The sequence below is a fragment of the Microcaecilia unicolor genome, chromosome 2 (assembly GCF_901765095.1).
Source record: "Microcaecilia unicolor chromosome 2, aMicUni1.1, whole genome shotgun sequence".
NCBI lineage: Eukaryota > Metazoa > Chordata > Amphibia > Gymnophiona > Siphonopidae > Microcaecilia > Microcaecilia unicolor.
In genome coordinates, this window is record NC_044032.1 from 523,674,165 (window position 1) to 523,694,071 (window position 19,907).

The 19,907-nt window shown below is 42.4% G+C and overlaps 1 protein-coding gene across 3 annotated transcripts in view; it reads left to right on the forward strand.

Moving 5' to 3' along the window:
• RBPJ (recombination signal binding protein for immunoglobulin kappa J region) overlaps positions 1-19,907 on the forward strand; it is a 415,590-nt gene that overhangs the window by 145,834 nt on the left and 249,849 nt on the right. For all 3 annotated transcript variants that reach the window (XM_030191260.1, XM_030191259.1, XM_030191261.1), the window contains one exon: positions 10,520-10,558. In XM_030191260.1, coding sequence (XP_030047120.1) covers positions 10,520-10,558 — 39 coding nt within the window. The remainder of the gene's footprint in view (positions 1-10,519; positions 10,559-19,907) is intronic.

Below are 19,907 nucleotides of genomic sequence, written 5' to 3' on the forward strand. Positions count from 1 at the left end.
CTTTAGAACAGGTCTTGATTCTGTGAGAATAGTTCTTATTTTGTCAGTGAGTTTTGGCCATTTTGCTGGATCAGATAGCTTGTGCCAATGAATCTTAAGTTGATGAAGGTAATGCTTACTGTGGCCTATGCTGTTCGTCCTCAAAGGTATCTAAATGCATGGCGGCCCAGTTTGCTCTTCCACGCATAATGCTTTTCCTTTTGAGAAATCATCAGTGAGAGTAAATGAACCAGAAGCTGCTGATTATTGGTTGGCAATGAGCTGCTTTGATGGGGTTGCTGCAGAGTTACTTGCACCTGGTTGGTCTTCTTTCCTCTTCCTCCTCCTGAGAGTGCTCACCAGTTACTTTTAATCTATATATATAAAACTCACCCTCAACATTCTATTTGCACTGACGTCACTGAAGCCAGGTTCGTAAGTTCGAAGCTCTGAAGCCACACAAAATCACAGTCTGTGGGCCCCGCCCTCGCGTCAAACGTTATGACGTTGAGGGCGGAGCACATTCTCAGCTCCAAGTTCCGTTGTACTGCACTGTAGCTCTCGCACGGAGGCTGCAGGGGGGCCGGCGACACACGGAGACACAAAGGGACAGAGGGGAGCCTTGCTAGCGCCCATTTCATTCCGATTTGAAACGGGCCTTCATTACTAGTCATTTGATAAAACCATATAGTGCTCCTGCTTGCCTCTGAATAGCCTTTTCTTTTCCTGCTTTGCCAACATGAAAGTTTCTTTTTGGTTGCCATCACAGCCACCGGTTTGTGTGAATCTTCAGAGAAAAGCTTTCGACTTGTGAACGGAAAAAAAAAAAAGTCAGTTTGTAGGCTTGCTTCTGGGATAAGTTTTGTCAAGAAATGTGGACCCCAGCCTGGCTGTATTTTACAGCTTTCATGACTGCACAAGATCAGAGTCCTGACTTCTGAGATGTCCCCAAAGTACTCAGAACCGTTAATGGCTGCTGTATGGGAAAATAACTGAAGCAGGCTGTTTCTCTCTGTACACCCCCCCTCCCCCCCCACACACACATGCTCAGGCAGAGGCAGCAGCTGCAGTTTCCTCCAAAAGGAGTATGACCCACAGAATTAGGAAAAGCTAACCAGAAACTGATGAAGCACTATGAACAAAGAACCAAAATCAGACAGTGTCTCAAGGGAAGGGATAAATGTGGGAACTCTTATTTGAATACATTTAAGTATTTCAAAAACATCACAAAACCTCACCTGGTCATTTCAAATGATATCTGTTCACAATGCTATAAATAACTAAAGTTTGTTCAGTGCATTCATTCAATCTTGGTGCTGTACATATTATAAATTTAACAAAAGGAACCTCAAATCTCCCAGTAGAGGAATTCTTACTGAGTATATAACCCTCTACTACATCAGGAGTCCATTCCTATCATCGGTTCCACTATCAAGGGGGAAAAAGGATTAATGTAAAAAAAACTCCCAATGAGAGAAAAAACATTGAAAAAATTCCCCTTGGTTTTAGGCTAGCACAACCTACCAGAGTGAATGTGCTTTATCAAATAAGCCTCAGTTCAAATTAAAAAAATCAGGCATGTGAGAAAAAGGTTCTATGGAAAGGCATCTTCCTGAGGCAGCAGAAGATTGGAAAACAAGGCGCTCTTGTTGAAGACAAGAGAGGAAGTTTGGTGGATCGACAGTGCGCTGCATCATTTGAAATATGAAGAGAGCTGGATTTGCGGTGGATTTATGAAGCCACACGTTGAGCTGCGGTAGCAGTTTTTTGCCGGCTAAGTATAATTTCCTCTTTTACATTACAAAATGGGTTCAAAACTGCAGCCCAGCCCACACCCTCCCCACTTTAAACCTGCAGCCCGACCCGTTAAACGTTTCAATCCCCTCCCCCCCCCCATGCCCATGGAAAAGATAAGGTGCCTGGTGACACGTACCTAACCTAGTCTTGTCCTTCGAGGGCATTCCAGGCATCAACCTTCTCCATGCATTTTTTCAGCATGGATCCTCGAGTGTCTTTAGCTTTCCAATTTAAAAATTCTGTTTTGTTGCATGCATTGTCATAGAACTTATCTTTGCCATCTTCTGCACATTGGAAGTTGCTGCTGCGTTATGCAACTGTTTTTCTCTTTCAGCTTTATTTTCTCTACATTTGAGTAGTTTTAAGTTTCTTCAGCTTGAGATTGTTACATTCCATGAATTCTGCTGTTCTATATGTACCCAATTATTGAAATGTTAGGTTGGAGGAATTTCGACACTCAATTTTTTATATCGCTGGGCCACAACTTTAGAATTGGCTTCCTTTGTGTATTAGAGAATTGCAGGAGATGAGTAGGTTCAGGAAATCGTTCAAAAGATTTCTATTTCGCCAAGCATAAATGCAGACTGATGTTTCTTGGGGGGGGGGGAGGGGTCTTTGTGTTGGTGACTTAGTTGTATTTAAACCGTATGTATGTAAACCGTTCTGTTTTGCAGTTGCAATAAGACACGGTATATAAATCAACATAAATAAAAAAATAAAATTTAGTTTATATTTTAGTTATGAACTATATTTGTCTTGTTTAGGTTGAGTTTGTGTTGATGGCTTAGTTTTATGTATTAGATCTTCTTATTATGTCTGTGTTTGTTGTACTCCGCCTAGAAGATTGTGGATAGAGTGGAATATAAATTTTTAAATAAATAAATATCAACCTATATTTCATTTGGTACTCTGTTGTTGGTATCCAGTGTGCCAAATCAATTTTGCGGCAGTCTGTAAATTCTAGTGGTATATTTTCAAGATCATACTTTGCTGTGCTCATGATAGGCTTGCTCTTTTTTAGCTTTATCTTGAGGTTACATACTTGCAGCTTACGATCTGTCCATATGTACAGTTGCTACTTGTGTTGCTGGAAGAAGGTGTTTGAAATGAACAGTTTGCTGGTCTTGCAGAATTCTGTCAAATGTTCACGGGCTTTCTTATTTGTTCCCAACTTTTGTTTTCCATTTGCCCATGACTATTAGTGCATCTTGTTTGCATGTTCTGTTGATTTCGGGTTAAATGTGTTCGTAGAGCTGATCAGCTTTGTCCTTTTCTGTATCTGTTGGTGCATATACCTGAATAATTATTGGTGGGTATTCCTCTTAGCTAGTGTAAATACCTTTAAATTCTATTTTTTAAATATTTACTTTGCTCAAGATGTAATGAATGCATTGAAGATATGCTGTGACTTTAGTGCTTTCATGTAGTGATGTGCCTTGTGATTTTGGGCAAGTCATATAACCCTCCATTGCCTCATATACAGAAATTAGATTTTAATCCCTCCAGAGACACAGAAATGCCTTCTGTACCTGAATGTAAAAAAAACATGCTTGGTTGATATCCAGTCCTTACATCTGTGAACATCTTGCTGGCATTTTCAATTACTGTCAAATACTAAAGGCATCAGTGGTCCTGTATCCCACAAGTTCACATATTCTAGTAGATGCATTACAAATAAACACATTGAGAAAGATGCAGTCTGTTAATATAGTTTCAGTGCTTAGATTAGATTCTTTCAATAAAGTACAGAGCAGAGTCCAACAAGCAGAAAAATGCCCTTCTGTGCTGTAGTCTAAGTCTCAAGTATGTACTTTTCATGATATTAATGTCTGAAATTGATCCTTTGAGATAGTCCTCACTGTGTGGAAATTCATCCTAGAATGAAATAAATTTAAATAAGTGACTATAGTAAAGTGAAAGTTAAATAAAAGCTTTTTGTTTTCCCTGTGTAGATCAGCCTCTGTTTTGACACACATTAATAGTGCTGCATATTGGAGGAATTGTAACATGTCTTTTGAATTTTAAGTTCATTTTATTATAATGGCAAATTGCTTTAAATTGATATTTTGTTGACAGTTTTCTAGCATACCTTATTTTGTTACTGTCATGTCAAAGAAATTAGATCAGAAATTCTTTGGTGACAGAGTTGTGGTCAAAAAAGCCTCAGGTTCATCTGCATCCTTCTTGTCCTTCAAGTTTCATATTTAGTCATAAGTTTACTGTCTACCTGAAACCACATAATGACTAATAAACACTCTTACACATTGGATTTGCACAACACCCAATGAAATATGGTGTGATGCTGCTACTAGTGCTACCCAAGGAAGAAAGTATTGATTCAGTTCTAGTCTCATTTAGTAGGGCAGCTGGTAGTTTATCAGTGTAGACTTTTTCCCAGTGTAGAAATAAGGGATGATTTGTAGGTGATAGCTTTTTATTGGGAGGACTAAATTTATCTTTTTTTTTTATTTTTATTTTATTTTATTTATCATTTTACTTAATTACATTCACATTTATCACATAAATGTAAGGAAATACAGAAATTAATATAAAAAGGAAAATGACTAAATTTATCTTTGACAAGCTTTCGAGAGCTGTCTTCTGTTCATCAGGTCAGTGGGAGGGTAAAATGCAGTTAACCTGGGTTTAAATAGTACAAACATCTGGGTTTTAGGTTGTCTGCATGTTAGTACAGCTCAATGAAAGGGGGTGGGGATGGGGACTAGCAGGAGGTGGTGAGACAGTAGTGATTCACATTCAAAGTCATCCTATGTCTGGTAATGGATGAGAAAGCCAATGTCTCTGAGCTCTTTTGTGTCAGTCTTAAAATGTTGGATAATTCTAATTTTTGAAAGTTTTCTGTTCCTGCGTGCTGCTGATATTTTCTTTAGACACTTTAGACAGATGAAAAAAGATCTGCGGAACCTAGAAGAATTGTCTAATGTTTGGTAATTAAAATTCAATGCGAAGAAATGCAAAGTGATGCACTTAGGGAGTAGAAATCCATGGGAGACGTATGTGTTAGGCGGTGAGAGTCTGATAGGTACGGACGGGGAAGAGGGATCTTGGGGTAATAGTATCTGAGGACCTGAAGGCGAAGAAACAGTGTGACAAGGCGGTGGCCGTAGCTAGAAGATTATTAGGCTGTATAGAGAGAGGTGTGACCAGCAGAAGAAAAGAGGTTTTAATACCCTTGTATAAGACGTTGGTGAGGCCCCACCTGGAGTATTGTGTTCAGTTTTGGAGGCCGTATCTTGTGAAGGATGTGAAAAAAATGGAAGGGGTGCAAAGAAAAGCTACGAGAATGGTATGGGATTTGCGTTACAAGACGTATGAGGAGATACTTGCTGACCTGAATATGTATACCCTGGAGGAAAGGAGAAACAGGGGTGATATGATACATAGTAACATAGTAGATGACGGCAGAAAAAGACCTGCACGGTCCATCCAGTCTGCCCAACAAGACAACTCATGTGTGCTACTTTTGTGTATACCCTACTTTGATTTGTACCTGTGCTCTTCAGGGCACAGACCGTATAAGTCTGCCCAGCACTAACCCCGCCTCCCAACCACCGGCTCTGGCATAGACCGTATAAGTCTGCCCAGCACTATCCCCGCCTCCCACCACCGGCTCTGGCACAGACCGTATAAGTCTGCCCAGCACTATCCCTGCCTCCCAACCTCCAGTCCCGCCTCCCACCACTGGCTCTGGCACAGACCGTATAAATCTGCCTCACACTATCCCCGCCTCCCAACCTCCAGCCCCGCCTCCCACTACCGGTTCTGCTATCCAATCTCGGTTAAGCTCCTGAGGATCCTTTCCTTCTGAACAGGATTCCTTTATGTTTATCCCACGCATGTTTGAATTCCGTTACCGTTTTCCTCTCCACCACCTCCCGCGGGAGGGCATTCCAAGCATCCACCACTCTGTCCGTGAAGAAATACTTCCTGACATTTTTCTTGAGTCTGCCCCCCTTCAATCTCATTTCATGTCCTCTCGTTCTACCGCCTTCGTATCTCCGGAAAAGGTTCGTTTGCGGATTAATACCTTTCAAATATTTGAACGTCTGTATCATATCACCCCTCTTTCTCCTTTCCTCCAGGGTATACATGTTCAGGTCAGCAAGTCTCTCCTCATACGTCTTGTTACGCAAATCCCATATCATTCTCGTAGCTTTTCTTTGCACCGCTTCGATTCTTTTTACATCCTTAGCAAGATACGGCCTCCAAAACTGAACACAATACTCTAGATGGGGCCTCACCAATGACTTATACAGAGGCATCAACACCCCCTTTCTTCTGCTGGTCACACCTCTCTCTATACAGCCCAACAACCTTCTAGATACAGCCACCGCCTTGTCACACTGTTTCGTCACCTTCAAATCCTCAGATACTATCACCCCAAGGTCCCTCTCCCCGTCTGAACCTATCAGACTCTCGCCACCTAACACATACGTCTCCCTTGGATTTCTATTCCCTAAGTGCATCACTTTGCATTTCTTCGCATTGAATTTTAATTGCCAGACCTTAGACCATTGTTCTAGCTTCTTCAAATCCTTTTTCATGTTTTCCACTCCCTCCGGGGTGTCCACTCTGTTACAGATCTTAGTATCATCCGCAAATAGGCAAACTTTACCTTCTAACCCTTCGGCAAGATCACTCACAAATATATTGAACAGAATCGGCCCCAGCACCAATCCTTGAGGCACTCCACTACTCACCTTTCCCTCCTCCGAGCTAACTCCATTCACCACCACCCTCTGGCGTCTGTCCGTCAACCAGTTCCTAATCCAGTTCACCACTTTAGGTCCTATCTTCAGCCCATCCAGTTTATTTAAAAGCCTCCTGTGCGGAACCGTGTCAAAAGCTTTGCTGAAATCTAAGTAGATTACGTCCATAGCTCGTCCCTGATTCAATTCTCCTGTCACCCAATCAAAAAACTCAATGAGATTCGTTTGGCACGATTTCCCTTTGGTAAAACCATGTTGTCTCGGATCTTGCAACTTATTGGCTTCCAGGAAATTCACTATCCTTTCCTTCAGCATCGCTTCCATTACTTTTCCAATAACCGAAGTGAGGCTTACCGCCCTGTAGTTTCCAGCTACTTCCCTATCACCACTTTTGTGAAGAGGGACCACCTCCGCCGTTCTCCAATCCCTTGGAACATTTCCTGTCTCCAAGGACTTATTAAACAAATCTTTAAGAGGACCCGCCAGGACCTCTCTGAGCTCCTTTAATATCCTGGGGTGGATCCCGTCCGGTCCCATGGCTTTGTCCACCTTTAGCTTTACAAGTTGTTCATACACACAGACGTTCAAATATTTGAAAGGTATTAATCCGCAAACAAACCTTTTCTGGAGAGGGGAAGACGATAGAACGAGAGGACATGAAATGAGATTGAAGGGGGGCAGACTCAAGAAAAATGTCAGGAAGTATTTTTTCATGGAGAGAGTGGTGGATGCTTGGAATGCCCTCCCGCGGGAGGGGGTGGAGAGGAAAACGGTAACGGAATTCAAACATGCGTGGGATAAACATAAAGGAATCCTGTTCGGAAGGAAGGGATCCCCAGAAGCTTAGCCGCCAGTGGGAGGCAGGGCTGGTGGGTGGCGAGGTGGGGATAGTGCTGGGCAGACTTATACGGTCTGTGCCCTGAAAAAGACAGGTACAAATCAAGGTAAGGTATACACAAAAAATGACACGTGAGTTTATCTTGTTGGGCAGACTGGGTGAACCGTGCATGTCTTTTTCTGCTGTCATCTACTATGTTACTATGTATTGTAAGTCATTAGGAGAATGATCTTCCTTTGAGAAATATTTTGCCTACTTTGCTGTCATTCTGGGTTTTAAAATTTTTTTTTACTCTAATAACGTCTGTCTGTGAAGATAGCTGTCCTCAATTTTAGCTTGTTTCTCCAGTGTAGCATCCCATGTCACCTTTTTTTTGTTTGGATTCTATCTGTCTGTCTGTCTGTCTATCCATCCATCCATCCATCCTGGTTAAGTGGTTGAGGCAAGGTTGGATTTTTTTATCATTTTCCTTAGGATTTCTAATTTATACAAAGAATAAGGCAGTTGTATTATACTTGCGCCTGTGTTTACTAAGCTGCACTATGGGTGCGTTAGCGTTTTTTAACTCGTGTAAATGGTTTACCTGTGTTAAACGCTAATGCGCCCATACAAATGTATAGGCACGTTAGTGTTTAATGTGCCTTAAATTTAAAGGTGTGTTAGAAACGCTAATGCATCTTAGTAAACATACCCCTAGATGCCTTCTGAGAGAGTTTGGGGGTACTACTTACTACTACTACTTATCATTTCTAAAGCGCTACTAGACGTACGCAGCGTTGTACACTTGAACATGAGGAGACAGTCCCTGCTCAACAGGGCTTACTATCTAATTAGGACAGACAAACAGGACAAACAAGAGATAAGGGAATATTAAAGTGAGGATGATAAAATAAGGGTTAGGAGTTGAAAGCTGCATCAAAAAGGTGGGCTTTTAGCCTAGATGTAAGGTACCAAGATGACATTAATGAATGCTATGCCTGATTGTGTTTTATACGCTTTCTTCTTTTTTTTTTTTTGTCCTAGTGTTTGTGATGTGTGCTTCCTTAACAGGTTGGAAGTGAGACGTAAGCAAGAAATTGGGTTTTCCTTTCATTTTTCCTGTGTGGCCAAACATTTTTGAATACTTTTTACATTTTTTTTTACATACTTTTCTGTTAAGAGAGAGAAAATACTCGTTCTGATCTTGCTGGAAATGTTGCTGCAGAATATGTTTTGGGAGTAGAAACCCACGAGAGACGTATGTGTTAGGCGATGAGAGTCTGATAGGTACTGAGGGGGAGAGGGATCTTGGGGTGATAGTATCTGAGGATCTGAAGGCGACGAAACAGTGTGACAAGGCGGGGGCTGTAGCAAGAAGGTTGCTAGGCTGTATAGAGAGAGGTGTGATCAGCAGAAGAAAGGAAGTGTTGATGCCCCTGTACAAGTCGTTGGTGAGGCTCCACCTGGAGTATTGTGTTCAGTTTTGGAGGCTGTACCTTGCGAAGGATGTTAAAAAAATGGAAGTGGTGCAAAGAAAAGCTGCGAGAATGGTATGGGATTTGCGTTCCAAGACGTATGTGGAGATACTTGCTGACCTGAACATGTATATCCTGGAGGAAAGGAGGAACAGGGGTGATATGATACAGACGTTCAAATACTTGAAAGGTATTAATCCGCAAACAAATCTTTTCCGGAGATGGGAAGGCGGTAGAACGAGAGGACATGAAATGAGATTGAAGGGGGGCAGTCTCAGGAAAGATGTCAGGAAGTATTTTTTCACAGAGAGGGTGGTGGATGCTTGGAATGCCCTCCCGCGAGAGGGGGTGGAGATGAAAACGGTAACGGAATTCAAACATGCGTGGGATATGCATAAAGGAATCCTGTGCAGTAGGAATGGATCTTCAGAAGCTTAGCCGAAATTGGGTGGCGGAGCAGGTGGGGGAAGAGAGGTTGGTGGTTGGGAGGCGAGGATAGTGGAGGGCAGACTTTTACGGTCTGTGCCAGAGCCGGTGATGGGAGGCGGGACTGGTGGTTGGGAGGCGGGAAATACTGCTGGGCAGACTTGTACGGTCTGTGCCCTGAAAAAGGCAGGTACAAATCAAGGTAAGGTATACACATATGAGTTTATCTTGTTGGGCAGACTGGATGGACCATGCAGGTCTTTTTCTGCCGTCATCTACTATGTTATGTTACTATGAAATGTGACCATCTGAATATGTTGTGAGGTTGAACTAATGCAAGAGGTGTTATGGATTGGTGGATATATGACTCTGCAAAAAGTCTTTACAGGTATGAACAGTTCTCTCATTTTATAATCTTTCAGTTCTTTCACAAGTAGTCTTCATATCACTTGGTTCATCACTCTTTCTCTCCTGAGGTCTGCAGACCAGTTTTGGAAAGAACACATACCCACACTACTTATGTTTGAAGTCAAAATTAAGTCAATTCTTCAATGAGCTAACTTAAGCTGTCTGTTACTTTTGATATGTAAAACTGCAGTGCTGCTAAGCTTTGCTGGGCTTTATTTTTACATTGAGATGGTAATGGGTGTTGCTGGCTCTTGTGAAATGGTAGATTCTGAAAAAATTGTTAATGAATGTAGTTTTTCTGTGCTTGGTACCAGTGCAAACTGGAAAATAATTTTGAGAGTAAAGAAGTAAAATGTATAAAGAGAGGTCTATGGGTTAATATGCAGGGTAGGTGAGACTTCCACCAAGTGAGATGAACAGTATTATGCGTAGATAGAGAGAATTTATAATCTTTGCATAATGCTCTTCATCTCATTTGCTGGAAGTCACATGTACCCTGCATATATATAAAATAAAAATGACTTTTCTCTTTTACAGGATATAGGATATGTATTTTTTCATGGATCATTTTCTTATGTTTTATCTTGGAAAAATTAATGATGATAAATGTTTGGGGAAAACCTGTATAACACAAAAAGATTCTGTCTACCTTTGCAATGTGTTTTGTATTTTAATCATGATTTGAATAGTATGTATAGAGTGAATTTAAATGATGAAAAGCTTTTGGTAAAGGAAACTTGTCCCGTTGTTCTTTTTCTGTATTGTTTTTGATTTTTCTTGTCTATTTTCACTGTATTTTATGACTGACATTTTAATTTTGAAATAATATGGAAATGTGAATATTTGATTTCTGATTATGTAAACCTTTGACTTTCATTTGTTTACAGAAAGTTTGGGGAGCGACCTCAACCCAAACGCCTCACAAGGTAAGCTGTGACCTGTTCATCATTTACTACAGAATTTACTTTGACGTGTGTAAATCTTTTCATTTAAAGATACTGCACCACAAGTTGAAATGTGTGCAGATGTAAAGGAGAGTTTTCAGTAGCTCAACATTTTTTTACTCTCAATGTTCTTAGGTAATAGAAAAATACATGTAACTTTGTCTTTGTAGAATCACACTTTAATATAGCCACTTACTGCGAACTGAGTTCGATTCCCACCTCAGGCACAGGGAGCTCCTTGTGACTCTGGGCAAGTCACTTAACCCTCCATTGCCCCATGTAAGCCGCATTGAGCCTGCCATGAGTGGGAAAGCGCGGGGTACAAATGTAACAAAAAAAAAAAAGGGGAAAAGGTAATTTTGGGGATGTTATAGAAATAACTATATAGTGGTTCAACGTCTAGAGGGAGGAGTGGCCTAATGTTTAGTGCAGCAGGCTTTGATCCTGGCAGCCTGGGTTCAATTCCCACTACAGCTCCCTGTGACCTTGGGTGATTCACCTCTATTGCCCCAGGTACAAAAACTTAGATAGATAAAATACTGAATTATAAAATTTACATTATAAGGATAACAGAATAAAAATCCTGCTGTTAGTATTTTGGGAAAATAGAAAAGTTTCATGAGTTAACTGAAAGCATTCAATCTAGACAACTGAGACATAATTGACTAGCATTTCTAGAAAATTAAAAAGCATTTACAGAATGTATTTGTAGGTGGCAAAGAAACTTTACTTTTTAAAAGAAAAATAAACTTGCTGATTTGTGGTATAAAATTTATAAAACATCAGTTATGCTAACTTTCCTTGGAATAACTTTGATAATATACAGTTTTTTAAATCTTCATAAAAGATGACCAAATTAACTTAATCTTAGAGCAAGGGTAAAGTTGAATGTTAAACAAAGGGGGATTTTGTAGAAAACTGAAGATGTCTCAGTTCTCAGCTTTTGGGTTAGTTTTTTTTTTTTATTCTAAACTTTAGGTTCTATACAGTTCCAACTGGTGTGATTAATTACTGCTACCAATTCCACCAGAATATCTCTGTGAGTTTGTGGTAACACAATTTTTGTATTTTTTATTATGCAGTGCTCAGAATTTGCTCAAGTGCCTTTATTCCATAAAAAATGGATTTGGCCCGTAGCAACCCTCCATCATAGCACCAGTCCCGCCTACCACCTGAGTCTCATAACTCGGCTATGAATTGTTCAATGATGAAATGAATCACTTATCTGTATGAGGTTTGCTGGTTGCCTGTTGTTATTTACTTTCATCGGGTTGGTTCCGGACCGTCACCCTTGTGCTCTAGTGTCATGAGGTTAAAATATCTGTCTCTATTCCCGACGTGGAGCCACGTTTCTCCATCTTGGCGTTATCAAGAGAATGTAACTGATCTGTAAAAAACAGGATGGGTCTCTTGACTGACTTCACCCTGTCTAAAAAACAGGTTTTTTTTAGTCAATTATTTCTTTGATGATTTTTTTTTTAATACAGCATGATGCATATTTTTAAAGCACTCACCTTCCAAAGTTCCATAGGTTTCTATGGAACTTTGGAAGACTAAGTGCTTTGAAAATATGCCTCCATATATTCAGTGTGTAGGGGTTAGGTTTGCATGTCATCAGCCACTGAGGATGTTATTTTGATCATCATTAATTCTAGTACTTAAATTGTATCTTAATATTATTACATGTTAGATTTGTATTTTTATACTGAATAAAAAAACACGGAGAGAACAGATTTGAAGAAATGGGAAGGATGGTGGGTGGGGATTGAAACTGGATGGGATAAGGTTGATGAAGAATGTGTTTTGAGAAATAAAATGTGTGTGAGGGTGGGTGGGGATTAGAAATTTTTGTTGTAGTGTGAGAATTTGTTGGACAACTAGTTTGTGGAAGAACAGACTTCATTTAGTAAGGAAAAGTGGTAAATCCAATGGTGTAGTTAAAAATGCATAATTTATTATACAGTAAAACAAAATGAAGAGGGTTTCCAAGATGGCAGATGAGAAGGACGTTAGAAGCTGAGCTCTAGTATCTTGCTTGCTTTTGTCATTCTATACCTAAGCACAAGGGGACACTTTGCAGACACACTTCCCTGCAGCAGTCTACCCTAGTGCTCAGCAAGCGATAATAGACAGCTATACCATGGTCCGATCACTACAAAGCAAACTTTTCCCTTCACTGGCGAACAAAAGATTCACAACATAAAGAACAATTAACCTACACCGCAAGAGGCAAAATTGACACGCTAATATTCTGGCAACAATTCTGTAACAACAAATGGACAACACCAACAGACTCATACCAATTTCTTCATGAATGGGACAACAGATGCAGAACCATACTAGACAACATAGCACCACTTCAAACCAGAACCTCACACAGAAAAAACTCAATCCCATGGTTTACTGAAGAATTGAAAGAATTAAAAACACAAGTCAGAAGATTAGAATAAGCATGGAATGAGAAAAAAGACGACTCAGCTCTCAACGACTGGAAACAACTACAAAGAAAATATAAATACACCATCAGACAAACTAAAAGATCATACTATAAAACTAAAATCAGACCAGACTACAAGGATACACATAAACTCTTCCAGCTCGTAAATAAACTATTAAACACCACACCGGTCACTTCTGACAACACAGACACCCCATCAGCACACAAGCTTGCGAACTACTTCAAAGAGAAAATTATAAAGCTGCGACTCATGATACCTATCAACACTACTGATTATGTAAACCTCCTTGAATGTTTAGATCCAATACCTGGGGAACATCCAGCAGACCGATCATGGACCAACTTTGACACACTCTCGATCGATAACATCTCTCAATCGCTTGGAAGATACGCCAAGTCCCAATGCAAATTAGACATCTGCCCTACTAACCTTATAAGATCTGCCCCCCAACAATTCAAAACAGACCTCACGAGGCACCTGAACTACATGCTACAAAATGGTCTATTCACAAAGGATAAAGGAAACATTCTACTTACGCCTTTACCTAAAGACACAAAGAAAAATACAAATGACTTAACCAACTATCGTCCAGTAGCATCTATTCTTCTGATAACCAAACTTATGGAAGGTGTAGTGATTAAACAGCTCACTAATTACCTAAATCAATAATTCTTTACGAGTCTCAATCAGGATTTTGGTCGAACCACAGCACTGAAACAGTACTAGTGACTTTAATGAATAAATTCAAACAAACAATTGTAACTGGCAACAACATACTTCTCTTACAATTCGACATGTCCAGTGCCTTCGACATGGTCAACCATGGAATATTACTACATATCCTAGAGTACTTTGGAGTTGGAGGGAATGTTCTTAACTGGTTTAGAGGATTCCTGACCACAAGATCATACCAAGTAACAGCCAACGCGGCCATATCAGCCCCATGGACACCTGAATGTGGAGTCCCCCAAGGATCCCCCCTCTCACCAACCCTCTTCAACCTAATGATGATACCCTTAGCCAAGCTGCTAGCCAATCAAAACCTCAATTCTTACATTTATGCAGATGATGTCAAGGTCTACATCCCGTTCAAACATGATCTAAAGGAAATCACCAATGCTATCAACCAGAGCTTCCAAATCATGCACTCCTGGGCGGATGCATTTCAGCTAAAACTTAATGCAGAAAAAAACACAATGTCTTATACTTACCTCACAACACAATACAAGTAATTTCACCACTATAACCACACCAAACTATTCACTCCCCTTCTCAAATACTCTGAAAATTCTTGGAGTCACCATTGATCGAAATCTCACACTCGAAAACCACGTGAAGAATATAACTAAGAAGATGTTCTACTCCATGTGGAAACTCAAAAGAGTAAAACCTTTCTTCCCAAGATCTACTTTTCGCAACCTAGTACAGTCAATGGTACTAAGTCACCTAGACTATTGCAATGCACTCTACGCTGGCTGCAAAGAACAAATTGTCAAGAAACTTCAAACAGCCCAGAATACTGCAGCTAGACTCATATTTGGAAAAACAAAATATGAAAGTGCAGAACCCCTAAGAGAGAAACTACATTGGCTCCCACTTAAAGAACGTATCACGTTCAAGATCTGCACGATGGTGCATAAAATCATTTACGGAGATGCCCCGGCTTACATGCTAGACCTCGTGGACCTACCTCCCAGAAATGCTAAAAGATCTGCCCGCACGTTTCTTAATCTGCACTTCCCCAGCTGTAAAGGATTAAAGTACAAGCTAACACATGCGTCCAGCTTTTCCTACATGAGCACACAGCTGTGGAATGCATTACCAACTAACTTGAAAATAATTAACGAAATAACTAACTTTCACAAATCATGAAAACCTATCTCTTCAATAAGGCCTACCACGAGAATCCTTAGCTTAATTATAACACTCCACCCTTATTCGGAAGTCTTCTTTCTATAACTGTTGCTTAGTTCTTTTATGTTAACCTTAATCTTTTTGTAACAACAGCTGTATCTTTTACCCTGGAATGGCGTTGCCATAACAGGTCTTTGTAAGCCACATTGAGCCTGCAAATAGATGGGAAAATGTGGGATACAAGTGCAATAAATAAATAATCAACTGTGCTTTACTTGCCATGTTGGGTTAGCCCATATCTACCAAAGTGAGGAAGTATTTGGCAGCAAAGTATTGTTGAGCCCACATGGTCCAGAGGTCCCTTCAGTACCTCAGGGAACCAGTGTTGCTGAGTTGTGTGACTTTACTGTGGAAGTGCAGCCTATCTAAGTGGCTGAGGGTGAGGCTTATCAACTGGCCTGTGCATGGTTGTGTTTGGAAATCTCATTAATCATACTGATACCAACCAAAGGCAATCTTGCAAACAGCTTGGTAGGTCTGAACTTCAGAGAGAGTCAAATGTGGACCGTGGCTCGAAGACAAGAGGAGGAGTTGGAGTCACTGTGTCATCGGGCACTTGTTGAAACTGACAGCTATTAAATTGTTTTTAGTATTGTAGCTTTGTTAGATTCTGAGTGATTGTATTTGCTTTTAGCACGGTTTGTTCCTGGTTATCGTCCAGCCTCTCGAAAAGTGTAATCCACATAGAACCGAGAAGTTAACTGTGGAATATACATGGCTGTAATATAATGAGTTAATTTGGTCATTGTTACTCTTTGCATAAGTTATGTTAGATTTGTAAAGTGGAACAAACAGAGTAAGTCAGAATACCATACAGGAAGAATTGCCGTCATCTGTGGAACAGCTTAAGGTAACTGAGGCTGTGATGATTAAGGACAAATTGATGACTTAGAAAATCAGAAATGTTTAATAACTATACTTAACATTTGAATCTAGGATTATTGAATGTTCCTAAGCTTCTTTTATTGCTTCTTCTAAAGTCCTGTTTTACAGATTTTACATGAAGCATTGAGTTATTCAGAGACTAGGCTTCTTTCATTACGAAAGGTTTATTACTTTCCAACTTCTATCACCATTCCTTGGGGAGAGCAAGTACTTCCTTAGCGCAGGCAGCAGATGAATCCATCAACTGGTGGGTTGTATCCATCTACCAGCAGGCGGAGATAGAGATCACTGACTTCAGTGAGTAGCATTGGACTACCAGCCCCTCTGTACGTTAGTATATCTCTATCTCCAGCAGGTGATGGACATATCCTAAACCAGCTCCTGGATTCAGCTCCTTGGGACTCCTGGGCTAGTTTTGGGCTAGCCAGTTGAGTGTAGGGGCGTTTGGCTATTGTGCCATCCTTAGGGGCATATTTCCTCAGGGGTCCCTGCCTCACCCTCTGTTCCCTTCAGCCTCCCTGCCTGATAGCTGTGTCCTTCCTCACCAGATTAAAAAAAAAAAAAAGAAGGAAATATACAGAAACAGCTTCAGGATTTCTGCTTCAGCTTGTCTGTTCTAATCAAGAAGCAAAATTTCAACCAGTTTCAGAGTGACAGCAGGAATTCAGGCTCGCTGTTGCTGGGAGGTTTGTTTGGTCCGTTTCAGCGGTGGGGTGAGTAGTATAATTTGTTTCTTCCCAGCGGGGAACATGGGCTATGGCCGCGGAGTTAAGCGTTGCTCCCGCTGCAGTAAGAAGAGATCCGCAGCGGGAGTGTGTGTAGCGGGCTGCGCTAAACTTTTGCCGGCTCTGCTCGAGGATTCAGCGTTTTCCCGCGCTGTGGGTGCTCCGTTGCGTGCCATTTTACCTTCCCCCGAGTCGGCTCCCGCCAGTCAGCTGATGGCGGTTTCAGAGCCTTTGCCTGCGGCGGTTTCGGACTGTGTGTCTTCCCTGTCAATTCGCCTGTCGGGGAAATCTCCTTTGGTGTCTGGGGACTCTGAGGTTCCTTTTTCCCCGGAGTTTATTCTTTCATTGCACCAGGCTTTTCTCTTAAAGAAGGCTCCTTCTCAGCAGGCCCGGAGACTTTTGCAGCCTTTGACTTCTACTATGCCAGAAGTGGAGCAGATTCTCTCCTCTGAGTCTGATTCTCTTAAAAGAAGGAGAATTTCCTCTTTTTCTGAGGACACTTCTTTGGGGCACGGGTCTCCCTTACCTTCTTTAGCTGCCCGCTCAGGGGATTCTCTTCCCCCTTCTAGGGTGTTATGTTCCTCACCTGATTCCAGGCCTGCGCGTCTGATTCTCCGGCAAGGTGCGGTCCGGCAGAGCTAGCCGGCTTTTTGATGTTTCTCCAGGATGGGTCGGTTTCAGTTTCCCAAGTCTGGCAGCCGTCATCCGGCTTAGAGCACAGGCAGCGGCCATCTTGGCTAGCTCAGGAGGGGGCGGCCATCTTGTATAAACAAGATCAGGAAGGAACTCCATATTTGGTCTTGGGAGGATCTCCTATGGGGGCAGCCATGTTGGCTTCACCTGAGTGTGGTTTGCTCAGATTTCCTCACTATTTAAAGCACTGCCTCCAGGCCTTCATTGCTTCGGCCTCATTTGTTCTGAGGAGTTGCTGTCGGAGTGCTGTTCACCGACTTCCTTCTGTTCCTGTTTTTCCTGTGTAGCAGACCTTGGCTAGTTATCTCGTATTTCGCTTGTTTGCTGCCTGCCTTGACTCTGGACTGATTTGACTATTTCTTTGCCTGTTGGTGTACTGGTTCTGGACAGTGTCTGTTTCCTGCTATCCTGGTCAACGGCTGTGCAACCCCGCCGGTTCCTGAAGTCCTGGTGGCCGCCTGCAGCTGGGGGCTCAACTCCCGGTGAACAGTGGTCGCTTCCCAGGTGAAGCTAGGGGTTGTCTGGCTGCTTGACCGATTGTGGTGTCACTCCATCTCTGCCGTGCTCAGTCGGGGCACAGGGGCTCACCACTACCGGGTCATAACATAGGGCTAATGAATTTGAGGAAGGGGATCTCAAGCAGGAAGAGCCGGATGGCCCTACTGCGGTGCGGGTTTTCCACAAGGAAGAGCTTCCTTCCTTGATTTCTAATGCGTTGGCAGCTTTGGATATTTCTGATACAGAGCCTCCGGTTTCCTCGGTCAATCTTAAGATGACCAGTACTAGAAAGCCTTCTAAGGTTTTCCCTGTGCATGAGGCTATTCAAGAGCTGATTTCGGCTCAGTGGTCTGATTCCGAGGGTTCTTTTAAGGTTGTTAAGGCCATGTCTCTCCTTTCTCCGGTGGTTTCGGATCAAGCGGACAAGTATAGTCTCCTTACAGTGGATGCCTTGGTAATGGCTGTTACCAAAAAGACTACTCTTCCTGTGGTAGGTGGAGTAGCGCTCAAAGACATGCAGGATCGTCGCCTTGAGGCTTCTCTGAAGTGTTCTTTTGAAGTTTCAGCCTTGGCTCTACAGGCATCTATCTGTAGTTCCTATTCTGCCAGAGCATGTCTTAGTTGGCTTCATCAGACACAGGAGCAGGAACTGGATGAAGGCTTGCGTTTAGAGTCTGTTTCTACTTTCTTGGAATCAGGGTTAGCTTACTTGGCTGATGCTCTTTATGATCTATTTCACTCTTCTGCAAAGCTGATGGCCCTTTCAGTTTCTTCTTGCCGTTTGTTGTGGTTGCACCATTGGGCGGCAGATTTGCCATCTAAGCAGAGACTCATTCGTCTTCCTTTCCGAGGCAAGCTTCTCTTTGGAGAAGACTTAGAAAGGATTGTTAAGGATTTAGGTGACTCTAGAGGACAACGCCTTCCAGAAGACAGGGCTTTGCCAATGCAGAGGACTTCCACGTCTTCTTTTTCTCATCCTTGCTTCTGTGAAGCGCGGCGTTATTGGCTGGGACGCTCTTCTCCTAATTTTCAGTGCAATCGTTTTCAGCAGCGAGGTTCCTTTTGGAATGATAAACGTTCTGCAGCCCCCGTCTCTCGACCTGGGGCTTCAGGACGTGCTTCGCAATGATGGGGCGCTGGTCCACTCTTCTGTTTTCCGAGATTGGTGGTCTGCTGACCCTTTTTTACGAAGAGTGGGCCAACGTTACTTCAGACCAGTGGGTGCTGGACATAATCAGAGAAAGGGTACAAGCTAGAGTTTTCTTCGCCTATCGGCGATGCCTTTTTGGAATCCCACTGTGCCTCTCCCGCCAAGAGGGTAGCTGTCGAGACTACTGTTTGGTCTCTCATGGAGCTTGGGGCAGTGGTTCCTGTCCCTCCTACCGAAATCCAGAAGGGCCGCTAATCCATTTATTTTGTGGTGCCTCGAAAAGGAGGTTCCTTTCGTCCCATCCTCAATCTCTGCAAGGTAAATCAGTTCCTGAGAGTTTGGCCTTTTGTCATGGAGACTTTGCGGTCCATGGTGGCTGTGGTTCAGCCAGGAGAGTTCCTCACAGCTCTAGATCTGAAGGAGGCTTATCTTCATATTCCCATTTGGCAGCAGCATCAGCGTTTCCTACGTTTTGCCTTGTTGGGGTGTCATTTCCAATTTCGGGTGCTCCCCTTTGGTCTGGCTACAGCTCCTCGGACATTCTCCAAGGTCATGGTTGCGGTTGCTGTGTTTCTGAGGAAGGAAGGGGTCAGGGTTCATCCCTACCTCGACGACTGGTTGATTCGGGTGGATTCGGCTCTAGAGAGCCGTCGGGCTACCGACCGAGTCCTTTGTTTGTTACAGTCGTTGGGCTGGGTGGTGAAGTTAACTAAGAGTCATCTGGTTCTGTCTCAGCAGTTAGTTTACCTGGGAGTTCGATTCGACACGGCGTGGGGACAAGTTTTTCTTCCAGGGGAACGTGTACTCAAGCTCCAGACTCAGATTTCCAATCTTCGTCAGGTGTCCAGCCCTCAAGCCTGGGATTATGTACAAGTCCTAGGTTCCATGGCAGCGACCTTGGAGGTTTTTCCTTGGGTCAGAGCGTACATGAGGCCACTTCAGTCATCTCTTCTATGCAGATGGTCTCCGATCTCTCAGGATTATCAGCAAAGACTTCCTTGGGTCGA